At 45.2% G+C, this 12,570-nt stretch overlaps 1 protein-coding gene across 8 annotated transcripts in view; it reads left to right on the top strand.

Moving 5' to 3' along the window:
* Positions 1 to 5,741: 5,741 nt before the first annotated feature.
* DHX30 (DExH-box helicase 30) overlaps positions 5,742 to 12,570 on the top strand; it is a 31,517-nt gene continuing 24,688 nt past the window's right edge. For 2 of the 8 annotated variants that reach the window (XM_087430912.1, XM_087430908.1), the window contains exons 1-3: positions 5,746 to 5,812; positions 7,567 to 7,747; positions 9,444 to 9,498. Coding sequence is in view for 7 of the 8 variants with exons in the window: in XM_087430908.1 (XP_087287034.1) it covers positions 9,471 to 9,498 (28 nt within the window). In the remaining variant the exon portion in view is untranslated. Of the gene's footprint in view, positions 5,813 to 7,566; positions 7,748 to 8,429; positions 8,537 to 9,443; positions 9,499 to 12,570 lie in introns of those variants that run through there. The other 6 variants (XM_087430904.1, XM_087430903.1, XM_087430907.1 and 3 more) reach the window with 6 other exon arrangements.

Consider the following 12,570-nt stretch of genomic DNA (forward strand, 5'->3'; position numbering starts at 1 on the left):
TAGACCCCAGTGTGACTGTATTTGGAGATGGGGCCTTTAGAGAGGTAATTAAGGTTAAGCGAGGTCACAAGGGCGACGCCTTAATCTGACAGGACTGGTGTCCTTAAAAAAGGGAGAGACACCTTCAACAGAGACCATCTGCAAGCCAGGAATAGAGACCTCAACAGAAACCAACTCTGATCGCATCTCGATCTTGGACTTCTAGCCTCCAGAACTGTGAGAAAATAAATTTCTGTTGTTTAAAAGCCATCCAGTGTGTGGTATTTTGTTATGATAGTCCAAGCAGACTAATACAGATGTATTCTATTTTTTTTTTTTTTTTTTGTGAGGAGCACCAGCCCTGAGCTAACATCCAATGCCAATCCTCCTCTTTTTTGCTGAGGAAGCTTGGCCCTGGGCTAACATCCGTGCCCATCTTCCTATGGGACACCGCCACAGCATGGCTTAACAAGCGGTGTGTGGGTGTGCGCCCGGGATCCCGAAATGGCAAACCCCGGGCCGCCACAGCGGAGCACACGCACTTAACCGCTGGCACCACCGGGCCAGCCCCAGATGTATTCTATTCAATTCAATTAGTTCCCTAATAACAGATATGTAGGTTTTTTTTAAACATTACAAATAATGCTGCAATGCATTTACTCACACATATGGGTTATGGTTAGATAAACTCCTAGAACTGAAATGAGTCAAAGGGCATGCACATCTTAAATCTGATACTGCCAAACCACCCTCTAAAAAAGTACTGCCAATTTACATACAGTCCCCCCCAATAGTGAATGAGTGCTTGTTTCCCTAAACTGGAGCCAGTCTCCCAAGTGAAAGTGTCCACTCATTCAATATTTATTCAGTACCCACCTCTGAACAGTGCCAGGAAGTGTGCAAGGTGCTTAGGATAACAAAGGATTAAGTGATGAACAAAGGATTAAGTCCCTGCTCTCAAGGATCTTTATTCTGGTGGGAACGGGGTGATAAGTAAGGATACACAAATAAATACACAAGGCAGTCTGGGAAGCTGTTTCTGAGATGACATCTGAACAGAGACCCAGATGGAGACAGAAAACAAGTCTTACCACTACTCGAGGAAAGAATCCTAAGTGTGTTTCATAGTTTTAATTGCCTTTCAAAAATATACTCCTAGGTATGTACACAAAAGAATTGAAAACAAGTGCTCACACAAAAACTTGTACACCAATGTTCACAGCAGCAATATTCCCAATAGCTAAAAGGTGGAAACAATCCAAATGCAAATCAACATATGAATGGATAAACCAAATGTGGTCTATCCATAAAACGGAGTATTATTCAGCCATAAAAAGAAATGAAGTACTGATATATACTATAAGGATAAATCTTGAAAACCTTATGCTGCTAAGTGAAAAAGGCCAGATATAAAAGGCCACATGCTGTATGATTTCACTTATATGAACTATCTGGAGTAGGAAAATCCATAGAAATGGAAAGCAGATTAGTGGTTGTCAGGGGCTGTTGCTGGAGGGAGGGGAGGAAAGGGGATGAGGAGTGACTGCTTAATGGATACATATGGGGTTTCCTTTTGGGGTGATGAAAATGTTCTGGAACTAGATAGTAGTGATGGTTGTACAACATGTACATGTACCAAATGCCACTGGATTGTATACTTCAAAATTGTTAAAATAGTGAATTTCATGTTATGTGTATTTTGCCACAATAGAAGATAGCATGTTAAAAAAAAAAAAAAGCAAGGTTGAACTTCTTCTTTATGTTTTCTTAAACTTAATGGCCATATATCTTTCGCTAGCTGCCTCTTCATGCCCAGTACTCATTTTTCTATAGGACTATAGATTAAAAAAAATTAATCTATACACTCTTTGCATATTAAGGAAATTAATTCCCCATCTAAATTAAAACCAAAGAGTTGAAGGAATTTTCCATATTTATACAGAGATCCAAAAAAGCACCATTTGACTCTAAATGGAATTCTGTCTAGAGTAATGAAATTTCAGAACTGAAATGGCCTTAAAAGTCATCTGGTTCAACTATGTTCTTTTTTTTTTTTTTTTTTGTGAGGAAGATCAGCCCTGAGCTAACATCCATGCTAATCCTCCTCTTTTTGCCGAGGAAGACTGGCCCTGAGCTAACATCTATTGCCAACTCTCCTCGTTTTTTTTCCCCAAAGCCCCAGTAGATAGTTGTATGTCATAGTTGCACATCCTTCTAGTTGCTATATGTGGGACACAGCCTCAGCATGGCTGGAGAAGCGGTGCATCAGTTCGTGCCCGGAATCCGAACCCGGGCCGCCAGCAGCGGAGCACGCGCACTTAACCGCTAAGCCACGGGCCGGCCCCTCAACTATTTTCTGATTTTTTTTTTTTTTTTGTGAGGAAGATCAGCCCTGAGCTAACATCCATGCCAATCCTCCTCTTTTTTGCTGAGGAAGACAGGCTCTGAGCTAATATCTATTGCCAATCCTCCTCCCTTTTTTTCCCCAAAGCCCCAGTAGATAGTTGTATGTCACAGCTGCACATCCTTCTAGTTGCTGTATGCCAATCCTCCTCCCTTTTTTTCCCCAAAGCCCCAGTAGATAGTTGTATGTCACAGCTGCACATCCTTCTAGTTGCTGTATGTGGGATGCAGCCTCAGCATGCCCAAGCGGTGCGTCGGTGCACGCCCGGGATCCGAACCCGGGCCACCAGCAGCAGAGCACCCGCACTGAACCGCTAAGCCACGGGGCCGGCCCAACTATGTTCTGATTTAAGAACCCTCTTACTGTACAGTATCTCTTGCCAAGTGGTCCACTTTGACTTCAAGAAAGCACAGAAAGGGAGTATTTAACTTTTTTTGAAAATCTACTTTGAAGTATCCACAAAATTTCCTTAGTCTGGGATAGTAAACATAAGGGGAAAAAAGTGACACACTCAAACTAGGCAAGTGAATTGAGTTTACTAATGAGACTATTTACAGAAAGTGTGGGCATGTTTACCAGAAGCCAAGAAATACTGTGGGGCTCGCAATAGTGGGAGTCAGAATCTCCTCCAGGCACACAGAGACAGTAGCTTGGAAGTGTAAGAGAGGGGTCCTCGATCCCACTTCTCATGCCTGTAGATCCCATGACAGAAAATGTTCTTCTTCCATCATATTTTTTGTGGCTTGATGGCCTTGGTTATGAGTTCTACTACAATATGTAAAATAAAATCAGTCTCACCAACGCTTCAACCCTAAGAAATTCAAGAAAAATAACCTAACTGGCATGAGTCCACAGGACAAGAATCTGATGGAGGGAAGCCATTATCCAAGCACCCCCTGGAGCACTTACATGGCATTAGGGACATAAATATAACTCTAAGAGGCTGGCGTTCTAGTTGGGGGAGACAGATCAAAGAAGATACTTTAAGTGCTACCACACAGGGAAAAATAAACTGGTATAGAAGCTGAAAGTAGGTCCCTGGAGAATGAGTAGGAAAGTGTTTGAAGAAGTTTCTAGACAGAGATGTTAGCAAAGAATGAAGTCTAGGGACTGGACACAGGAAAATAAGGCAGTGATAAACAACCAGGAAACAAGAGGTGAGATATATGGGAGGGAGGGAAAAAGATAGACACTACCTGGCACTCACCTTAATACAAAATGGATCATTTTTATCACCCTCACAAGACACAACCATTCATTAAGAACAGTTCAAGGCTCAAGAATAAGAAAAATTATACAGTGATGTATACCAATTATTTCTCAATAAAACTGGAAAAAATAAGGAAAAGATCTTCAGAGAGAAAACTAAAAACATAAAATGTGCAACAAGGAAAAGTATTTAGAATGCTTCACTTGTGCCTCTTCTGCAGTGCTTCCTCTAGGTTTTACGACTTATTTGTATGCGTTTCTCATCCTCTCTACCAGATTAGAATTTTCTTTGCAGCAGGGACCATGTCTTTATCACTTAGCATTCACAACTGCATTTCAAACATAATCTGTATGAAGCTGAATACATCATCTCCAAGTCCTGTGTCCCTTTAGTATGTTAACAGTGCAGAATCCTTCCAGTCACCCTGGAACAAAATCTCAGTCCTCTCTCCACACACCTGTGGCCAGGGATCAGCCTGGCGCTCTACAATCGCCTTCTTATTCCTTTCTTTCTTTCCCTTTTCAGCGCTGGGCATAGCTCAATCCCTCTCATCAAAGTAGTATCCTAGCTTCTATTTTTCCAGCCAATTCTTCCCTCACACTTCCAGAATAACCTTCCTAAAATACAGTAATTTTACTCTCCTACTTAGAACTGTAAAAATAATGTCTTACAAAAAATAATTGCTTACAAATAATGTCAAAATCCCTTCGTGTAGCATTCCCAACCCTACTTTTCCTGCTCTATCTCCTCTAAAGCCCATATACATATTCAGCCCTCTGGCCATACCTAACTACTGTATATTCTTAGGATCTGCCCCTTGTTCCACCTGGATGTCCTTGCTCCCATGGTTCTTTGATGTTGCCATTCAGGAGTAACTACCCCCTTCTCTGAACCCGCCCCCCCTCCAACACTTTCTCTGCAGCATTTATCACTTTCTCTTTGTTTCACACAATGTTTTTATCTTCTCTAGGAGGCCCTAAGGGCAGGGTCTTTGTATTCTTCACAGCTGCTTAGCAACAGCTATATAGCTCACTCACAAATCTGTGCAAGGACCATTCCCCACCAAAGCACCACGCCCTTTTAAGAATAGGTAATTATTTGAATGAATGAATGATGTTCCACGCCCACCTCCCCCACCCTTCTGTCCAACGCAGAAAGAAAATACTTGAATTTGTTTGGACAAAAATGACGAGATATTGCACTAATTCTTCATATATCCTGAATGACCACATCTTAAAAGCACATTCTAGGTCTTTCCAGCCGTAAAATCCCGAGTCACCTTCAGAGCTACCCATATTGAGTTCTCTCCTTTTGAAGCTGGATCCCAACGAACTCACAGGGGAGTCTCATTTAGAGGACCACAGGAGGTAACAGGGACAACGCCCTCTCTCTCTTCTGAGGCCACGGAGCGGAACCTCCAGACCCACCCAGCAGCACTCTGACCTGCGATCTCCCCGCGACCAGCAAGTGCCACCTTGTCCTGTCTCTAGCGTTGTACAGTTTACAAGGCACCATCACGTTGATTTCATCCTAACATTCTCGTGAGGCAGACATTCTCACCTCCCTAAAGAAACGGAAGATCGACGGGAGATGGAGAAGAGAAGAGGCGTGGCAACGAGCTGTGGCGGGGAAGGCGGGTGGGAGCCCGGAGCCCGAGCTGGAGCTAGTTCCGGGCTCAGCCCTGACCCGTCTGTGTCCTCACTCGCGCCCGGAGGCACAGGGGGGCGCGCAGAAGACACGAAAGCCCTCCCGCTCTCACAATGCCGGATGCTAAGGCGCTGCGAGAGGGGCGGCGTGTGCAGCCCCGGCCCAGCCCACCCCACCCGCCTCGCTCCCTCTGCGACCCCATAGCCGCCCGCGCGCCCACCCTCTTCGCGACTCTGCCGGAAGTCCCGCCTGCGCCCGCCGCAGCCGCCCCCCATTGGGCCCGGCACCGGGGTCTCGCCGCGGGTTGGCCGCTCGGCGGCATGAGCCCAGGGCGGCCACTGCGAGCCCTAGGCAGGGGACGCGCTGGAGACCGGCTGAGACGCGGGGTCGACACGGGAGGTGGACCCGGGGGCGTGGGGCGGGGAGCGCCGGGGCGGACGGGGGAACTTCCGCCACGGGACCCGGAAGGGGCCGCGGCGCCGCTGGTGGGAGTTGTAGTCCGGCCGTGGTTGGGGGGGGGGCCGCGGCTCATGCGCGGTGCACCGAGGCTTGTTTCACATCTGTAACAACAGGTGAATTGGGCTTTTTATTCTCCCCTTTCGTGCCCCCTCGAGGAGCTTACCGCGGCCGGGGGTGGTCGGCGCGAGGAGGGGTCCGGGTCCGACCGCAGGCTTGGCGGAGAGTGGGGCGGAGAAGCGGGCGGGCCCGAGGATCAGGCCGGGCATCCTAGGCCTGCCCGGGAAGCCGGCCGGGCCGAGCCGTGGGCAGCCAGGCCTCGGCCTGCCGTTGCCATGGAGCCAGGGCGGGGGCGGGGGCCAGCCTGGTCCGCTGGGGCGGGCCTGGTAGGCAGGGGCTCCGCGGGTCCGCGGGAGAGGCCGCTTCATGGGCGCAATGACGCCTCCGCTTCAGGGGATGCTCTGTTTACCGAAGCAGGGCCTGGAGGAAGCCCCCGGAATGCCCTGGGACCTTTGTTTGCCCCCCGTGCCGTCTGGACCGTTTGTCCAAGGGGAGGCCTGGTGCATTCTGGCCCCCTGGTTTGCCCCCTTTCGCACCGACCTTGTGACTGGGGGAGGCCAAGGGGTGAGGTGTTCTTTGTTTGCTGGTGGTGGCTTGTCCCATTTCGCAGGGGAAGACCTAATGCATGTTAGGTCCTTTGTTTGCAGTGAACTGGAGTCCCAGGGTGTCCTCAGAATCCCCAAGCCGGGAGTATGGCGTCAGCATGCTGTCTAGCTAGTCCTCGTGTAGCAACATTGATCACTTTAATTGTGATTTTGCGAGGCAGATCCTGTCTCACTTTGCAGCCCCAATCCAAAGGGGCTTGCCATACACTGTAGCAAGTGGACTGCAGATGGCCAGTTGCAGACTGTCTTTGGTTGCAACTTCCTGGCCAGAGCGAAATGAGACATTGCTTGATGGTTTCCCTTGCAGTTTCTTTGAAGGCAGTAATCCCACTGTCATTGTGGGTCTTGACTACATCTTATAATTTACACTTAAATCTTGGAGTTTCCAGGAGGGAGAACTCTTCTTGATATAGTATTTGGGATTTATGATAGTGCTCTTTATTTGTGTAGCTGTTTTAAGTGCAGTAAATATACACTTTGCCGCATTTTCTACCTGTGTAGTTTGTCCCTTTACCTCCAAAAGACATTTACTCTCCAAGTGTTTTAATTTATGTAGCTGTAGTCCCAAGTTTATCAGTTGGACCCTTCTTGCTCCTTTCACCCTTTGAAAATGTCAGTATAAAATGTCCTTTCAAAGAATGAACCTAGGCAATAGCATGATATCATGGAAATAAGAAAAGTAGTGTATAAGCATGGAAAGCTTTGGAGCCCAGTACCTTACTGCAGATTTCCATTCTGCCCTGAGGCAGCTTTGGGATCTTGGGCAAGTTGTATAACTTCCTCTGGGAAAATCTGCCTCAATTTCCTTCTCTGGGAAAGATAATTCCTACCTTACTGGGTAGTTGCATAGATTAAGTGAGATAAATTTTATGGAAGTACTTTGTAAACTACAAAAATGGTATTCAACATTTAGCTGTTATTTTCCCAATCTAGAAGAGCTTCTTTATCTACCTCAGGTTCATATTATAGTCATGAGAGTAGAACTCAAAACTGAAGCAGGTTTTGCTCAGTACTTGGAGAAGATGCTTTCAGGGCTATAAGTCCCTCTTTCCCATGATGTCTCTTTCTTGGTATCTTACAGGTGCTGCTGTAGGGCAGCTCACAATTTGATGGGTCTAGAGTGGGTCATGGCAGGTCCTGAAGTGAGTCCAGTGTGTCCAGTGTGTGTGTTTCATGCCACTAACAAAACTTGTCCTTGTTGTTAGAATAGTAAATGAATTTCAATGATCCGGAGCGACTTTCTTTCTCTGCGGGGATCATCATTTTAGTGACCCAGCATTGTACTTCCCAGGAGGAGGCCCAGCCTCGTGATGAGGAATAGCAAGAAGAGAATTCAGCTGCAGTTCAAAAGTCTACAAAATCTGAGACTGTCACTGCTCTTGTAAGGTAAGTTGATGTAGCCATGCACACAAAGTGGTGGTGGATGTCACGCTCAGCCACACTGTAAAGCAAAAGGCATGTAGTAAATCCATTTGTGACTGTCTTGGAAGAAGGGTATCGTTTTTAATTAGTTATTATGGAACCTCTCTGTCCTTGAATCACCCCATAGTGACTCTTCCTGGAGTTAAGTGGTGTTTTATTATGCAAGAAATCTTGATATAATATTATTTTACTTACCTCTAAATTATGTAAGAGAAACTCTGAACCATAAAGGTTTCCGGCATAATACTGTATTACAAGGAAGGCAGTTTTCTTTTGGATCTCTAGGAAATGTTCTAGAGCTCTGTAAAATATCTCTGAAAGATCTTACCTTGAATCTCATACTATATTTTTTTTAAACTGATACAGGAAAAGATAGTGTTATATGAGCCTTGGTTGGCATGGAGAGGATCAGGACTTTTTAAAAGCAAAACCAAGAGTCAATTTACAAGCAAATTAACTTACAATTTCTTAGCAAGAAAGTATTGTTTCTTAAAGAATAATCAGATGTTTTAGATTTTGTAATATTCAGGTGTTCTTTAAAATTAGAATCTCAAATTATACCCTTTTTCCTTTAATTTGGATAGAAGGAGTCTATAGAATGTAACTTCTTAAAGTAAATTGTATCATTGTTGATATTGTATTGAAGTTTTCTCTCTGAGCTACCATATCCTATCGGCTGAAATTTCCGGCATCCCTGGGGGAGAGGAGGCCATCAGGGCAGACCTGCTATGGACCTGAAAGATTCGGCCCCAGGTCAGCCCTCCACCCCCCGCATTCCCACGATTTGAGAATGAGAGGGAATAGCAGTCGGGAGCAGGAGTGTAGGCCCCATTAGACTCCTAGTGATGTTGGACATTATCCTGATTTGCTAAAACGTTATGTAGATGTTTTTAAACTAAGGCCACATAAGGTTACTGCACCAACCCAGGAATACTACATTATTAAAAACATCTGTAAGTCTAAGTTTGAGTGTTTTTTAAAACAAAATTGTTAAACCAGAGGTATTACTTATTTGTGTGTGTGTGCGTGTTTTAAGTCTCTAGGTATATTCCTCAGTTAAATATACTAATGAGCAAAATGCACCAAATTTTTGGCCAATAATTGAACTTTAACTTAATATTTGTTATTTCATAGAGACTCCGCTATGAAAAGCTTTTTATTTTGAATCACTATAGAGTTATTCTTTGATACTGTCTGTCAGGTCCCATTCCTAGGGGCTTGACTAGGTTTTGTGAAAGCCCAGTAAACCAGTTTGTCCATAAGGCAGTCATCAGTCTCATTTCCTGATACCACATAAGAAAAGGAGTCCATGTGGAATTTCATTATTCCCTAGAAGTCCCAGGAAAACTGCAAGTATTGTGATGAGGTAGAAATGTGTGTCTCGCGTGATCCAATGCATGCCCTTCTGTTTAGCAGGGTTCAGGGAGTTTAGGACAGAGAAAAGAAGAAAGCTCTTAATTAGAAACAAAGACATGTAATTACTCTAGAGTGGAGATGGCCCTTTCATTCTTAAGACTGGGAGCAGCAGTTGGGGCTCATTAGTGAAGAGCTTCATTTTTCTCGTCTTCTGGACAATGCTCCCTGTGTTATTGAAGTCTTCTCTGTGGGTTCCTAGACCAGGAATATTTAACCATTGCCTCTCTGCCCTCCTTCTTCTTAGGATTCCAGCTTTCCCTCCTGGCCAGAAATGTTCAGCCTGGACTCATTCAGAAAAGGTAAGAACATAACGGTACTTGTGACCTCATGCCTCTCCTCCCTGTGATGGGCAGCTGTGAAGGCTGTGAAAATCCCTCACCAATGTGTAGTCCTTAGATCCCTTCTTTGAGTGACTTTCAAAAGTCCTTTCTCAGCCTCCTCCTTGCATGGTCCTCATAACCTAGGCCTTCCCTTGTCCAGGTCTTTGTATACATTTGCCACCCCTCCCCTCAAATGCCCTCTCATACATATTCACTGCTGGTTGAAATCCTACCTATTTTTCTAGGCCAATGTTTGTCACTATTTCCTCCATGAACGTTTCTTGAGTCTATCAACCAAATGGAATCTTTCCTCTCTCTGATTTTCGTCTGCACTGTATCTGTACTTTCTTGGGCTGAGTTTATTCTGAATTAGTCATTGCATCACGAGATTAGAAGCTCCCTGCAGCCAGGGCCTGTTGTGCTCTTTTATCATCCATAGTACCTGGCACAGCATTTTGTAGATGGTAGGCCTCAGTAAACCCTGATGGAAGTGGATTGAGTTATTGTTATATTAGTGGTCATAGAAATTGTGGCAAGTCTTGAAATTAGTGCTCTCCAGCAGATGGGGTGAGAGGATTACATAAGCAATGGCAGAATTGAGCCATGGCAGGGCCATAGGGTAGCATTCAGGGGCTGCTTACAGGAAGTGATATAGCTGGTGAAGACTTCAAGGGTCAGATCCCAGAGGGCTTTTGTATGTTTTAGACAGGAGCATGGCTTTCCTCCCTTAAGGGAATAAAGAGTAAAAGGCCTGTCACCTGTATCAAAGCTGACAGTGAGGCTCCTGTCTGAGCATATTTTACAAATAAATAAGAACCATAACAGGCCTTCCATAACTGCTGAGTAAAAAGATCCTCCCAATTGTGTCTCCTCTCCAACTTACATTCCTAGAGGCTTGGAAAACCTTGGCAAAGTGATGCCCTGTGTAATCCATTGAATGGGACCAGAAGGAGGGCTAGATGTACAGCAGCTCAGAGCAGCCTCTTCCTGCCTCGTTTGTCTTCAGCCACTCCATCTGTTTTCATATTGCATGAAAAAATTAATCTTTATCACCTTGATTTTGTTGGTTAACTGTGTCTGAAAACGGAAACATTGAACTTGAGATTAGTGTGGACAGCACATTTTGAGCTGCAAGTTAAGGTCAGTTAATTGCTTTGTGTTTACCTACTAATCAGTGGGCTTTGTGTCCACCCACTTGTAAAAGTTGGATGAAAATAGGTTCTCTTATGATGGGAGTGTTGTTCAATTAACAGCACTGATTTTGTAAAGAGATGGAGAGACCAATAAAATCACGATCCTCCTTTTTACCTGTGTTATTTAACTGTGACATGATAGGGAGATGGTACCAAGTAAGAGAGTTTTGGGGTAAAATTCCTTTATAAATTTGCTTTCTAGGCTGGAGATTGATTTGTTCGAGATGCTTTCCATCAGGGGTGACATCGTTAGCACTCAGTTTAGTGGGAGGCAGCATAGCCTCATTGAGCAAAAGCTCTGCACCCAGATGCCCGGTTCACATCGGACTTCTGCACCTTGCTGGCCGAGGAGGCTTGAGTGGGTGACTGAGCCTTTCTGTGCCTCCGTTCCCTCACAGTTTAAGTGGGCCAGATCGTAGTACCTGCCTCATAAGGTTTTTCCAAGGATCAGATGAGTTAATACATGTAAAGAGCTTAGTACAGGGCCTGACACCTAATGAATTCACAATCCACGGTATTAAGTAGCTTTAGGACATAATAATCAGACATAGTCTGATTTTGAGCCTTGCTTTCCACATAGGTAAAGGTTATCACTGCTTTGAATAATTTCCTTCAGGCAAACATATCTTTTCATGGTTTCCTGACTATAAGGCTGAATGCCCTCTCCTGTCTTCCAAATGCTGCTATCACTTGTGGTTTGCATCATGAGTTTGGCAATTGGTCATGTGTGGCCTTGCAACACTTTTATTGTTGTATAGGACTCTTCTTTATCTCTTATGGAGTTGTTTTTTTTTTTTTTTTTTTTTGGTGAGGAAGATTGGAAACAGATGTTAGCTCAGGGCCAATCTTCCTCAGCAAAAATCTGTTGCCAGGCTTCCCTTGCTGAGGAAGATTGGCCCTGAGCTCACATCTGTACCCATCTTCCTCTATTTTGTACGTGGGATGCTGCCACAGTGTTGCTTGATGACAGGTGCATAGGTCTGCGCCCGGGATCCAAACCCGTGAACCCTGGGCTGCCAAAGCAGAGTGCGCGAGCTTAACCACTATGCCACTGGGCCAGCCCCTCTTAAGGAGTTTTTATATGTTTCTTTGTTCCTCATGATGAGATTATGAGCTCCCTAGGGTGTCATGAGACTTGAGAGGAAATGTAACATGGTGCAAAGCTTGAGTCAGACTGGCTAAGGTTCGAATCTGGTCCCCACTAACACTAACAAGGTGTCAACTTACTTGATTCTGTTTCCCAGCCCCTGTCCTCAGGGGTATAGTGAAGATGAGAGATGATGTAGGGAAGGTACTTGGCTGGAGTCTGTCCCCAGCCCTTAGTCTTTGATTGGCAGGCTCTTGATAAATGTGAGTAGGTTGATCTATTTGGGGTGCAGCCCTGTAGCCGATGTTTTGCTGGAGAGTGACCGCCTGGCCTCAGCATGCAGTGTGCTGTGTGGCTGCATGATTGAGCACCTGCTGTGTATGAGATACTAGAGTGGAGATAGCTGTGTTTCAGAGATGCTTTCTGGTACTCAGGGGCTTATGATCTCAATGGGATGGGCCATATGATGGTTCTGAAGGTAATGGCCACAGCAGTTTCCTGCAGCATTGTGGATGGTGGCCCACTGGGTATTGTGGCTACCATCTTTCTTGTTATGTAATTCAACAGAGCTGCCAACACCTCCCAACTAGAATGCTTGTGTGCCTGGTAAGTGACCTGTTATTGCCTTTGCTAGCATCTTAACACAAGTTTCTTGTCTCTCAGCTATAATGCCATCACAGTCAGGTCACAAGCTCCTTTACAGTGAGTACAAAACTTTGAAAGACACTAGATCAACAGCAAGAATGTGCAGTTTTCCTCCAGCTCCATGGT

This window comes from Ceratotherium simum, chromosome 5 (genome assembly GCF_057802395.1).
Source record: "Ceratotherium simum simum isolate JZ-2026a chromosome 5, ASM5780239v1, whole genome shotgun sequence".
NCBI classification, from domain to species: Eukaryota; Metazoa; Chordata; class Mammalia; order Perissodactyla; family Rhinocerotidae; genus Ceratotherium; species Ceratotherium simum.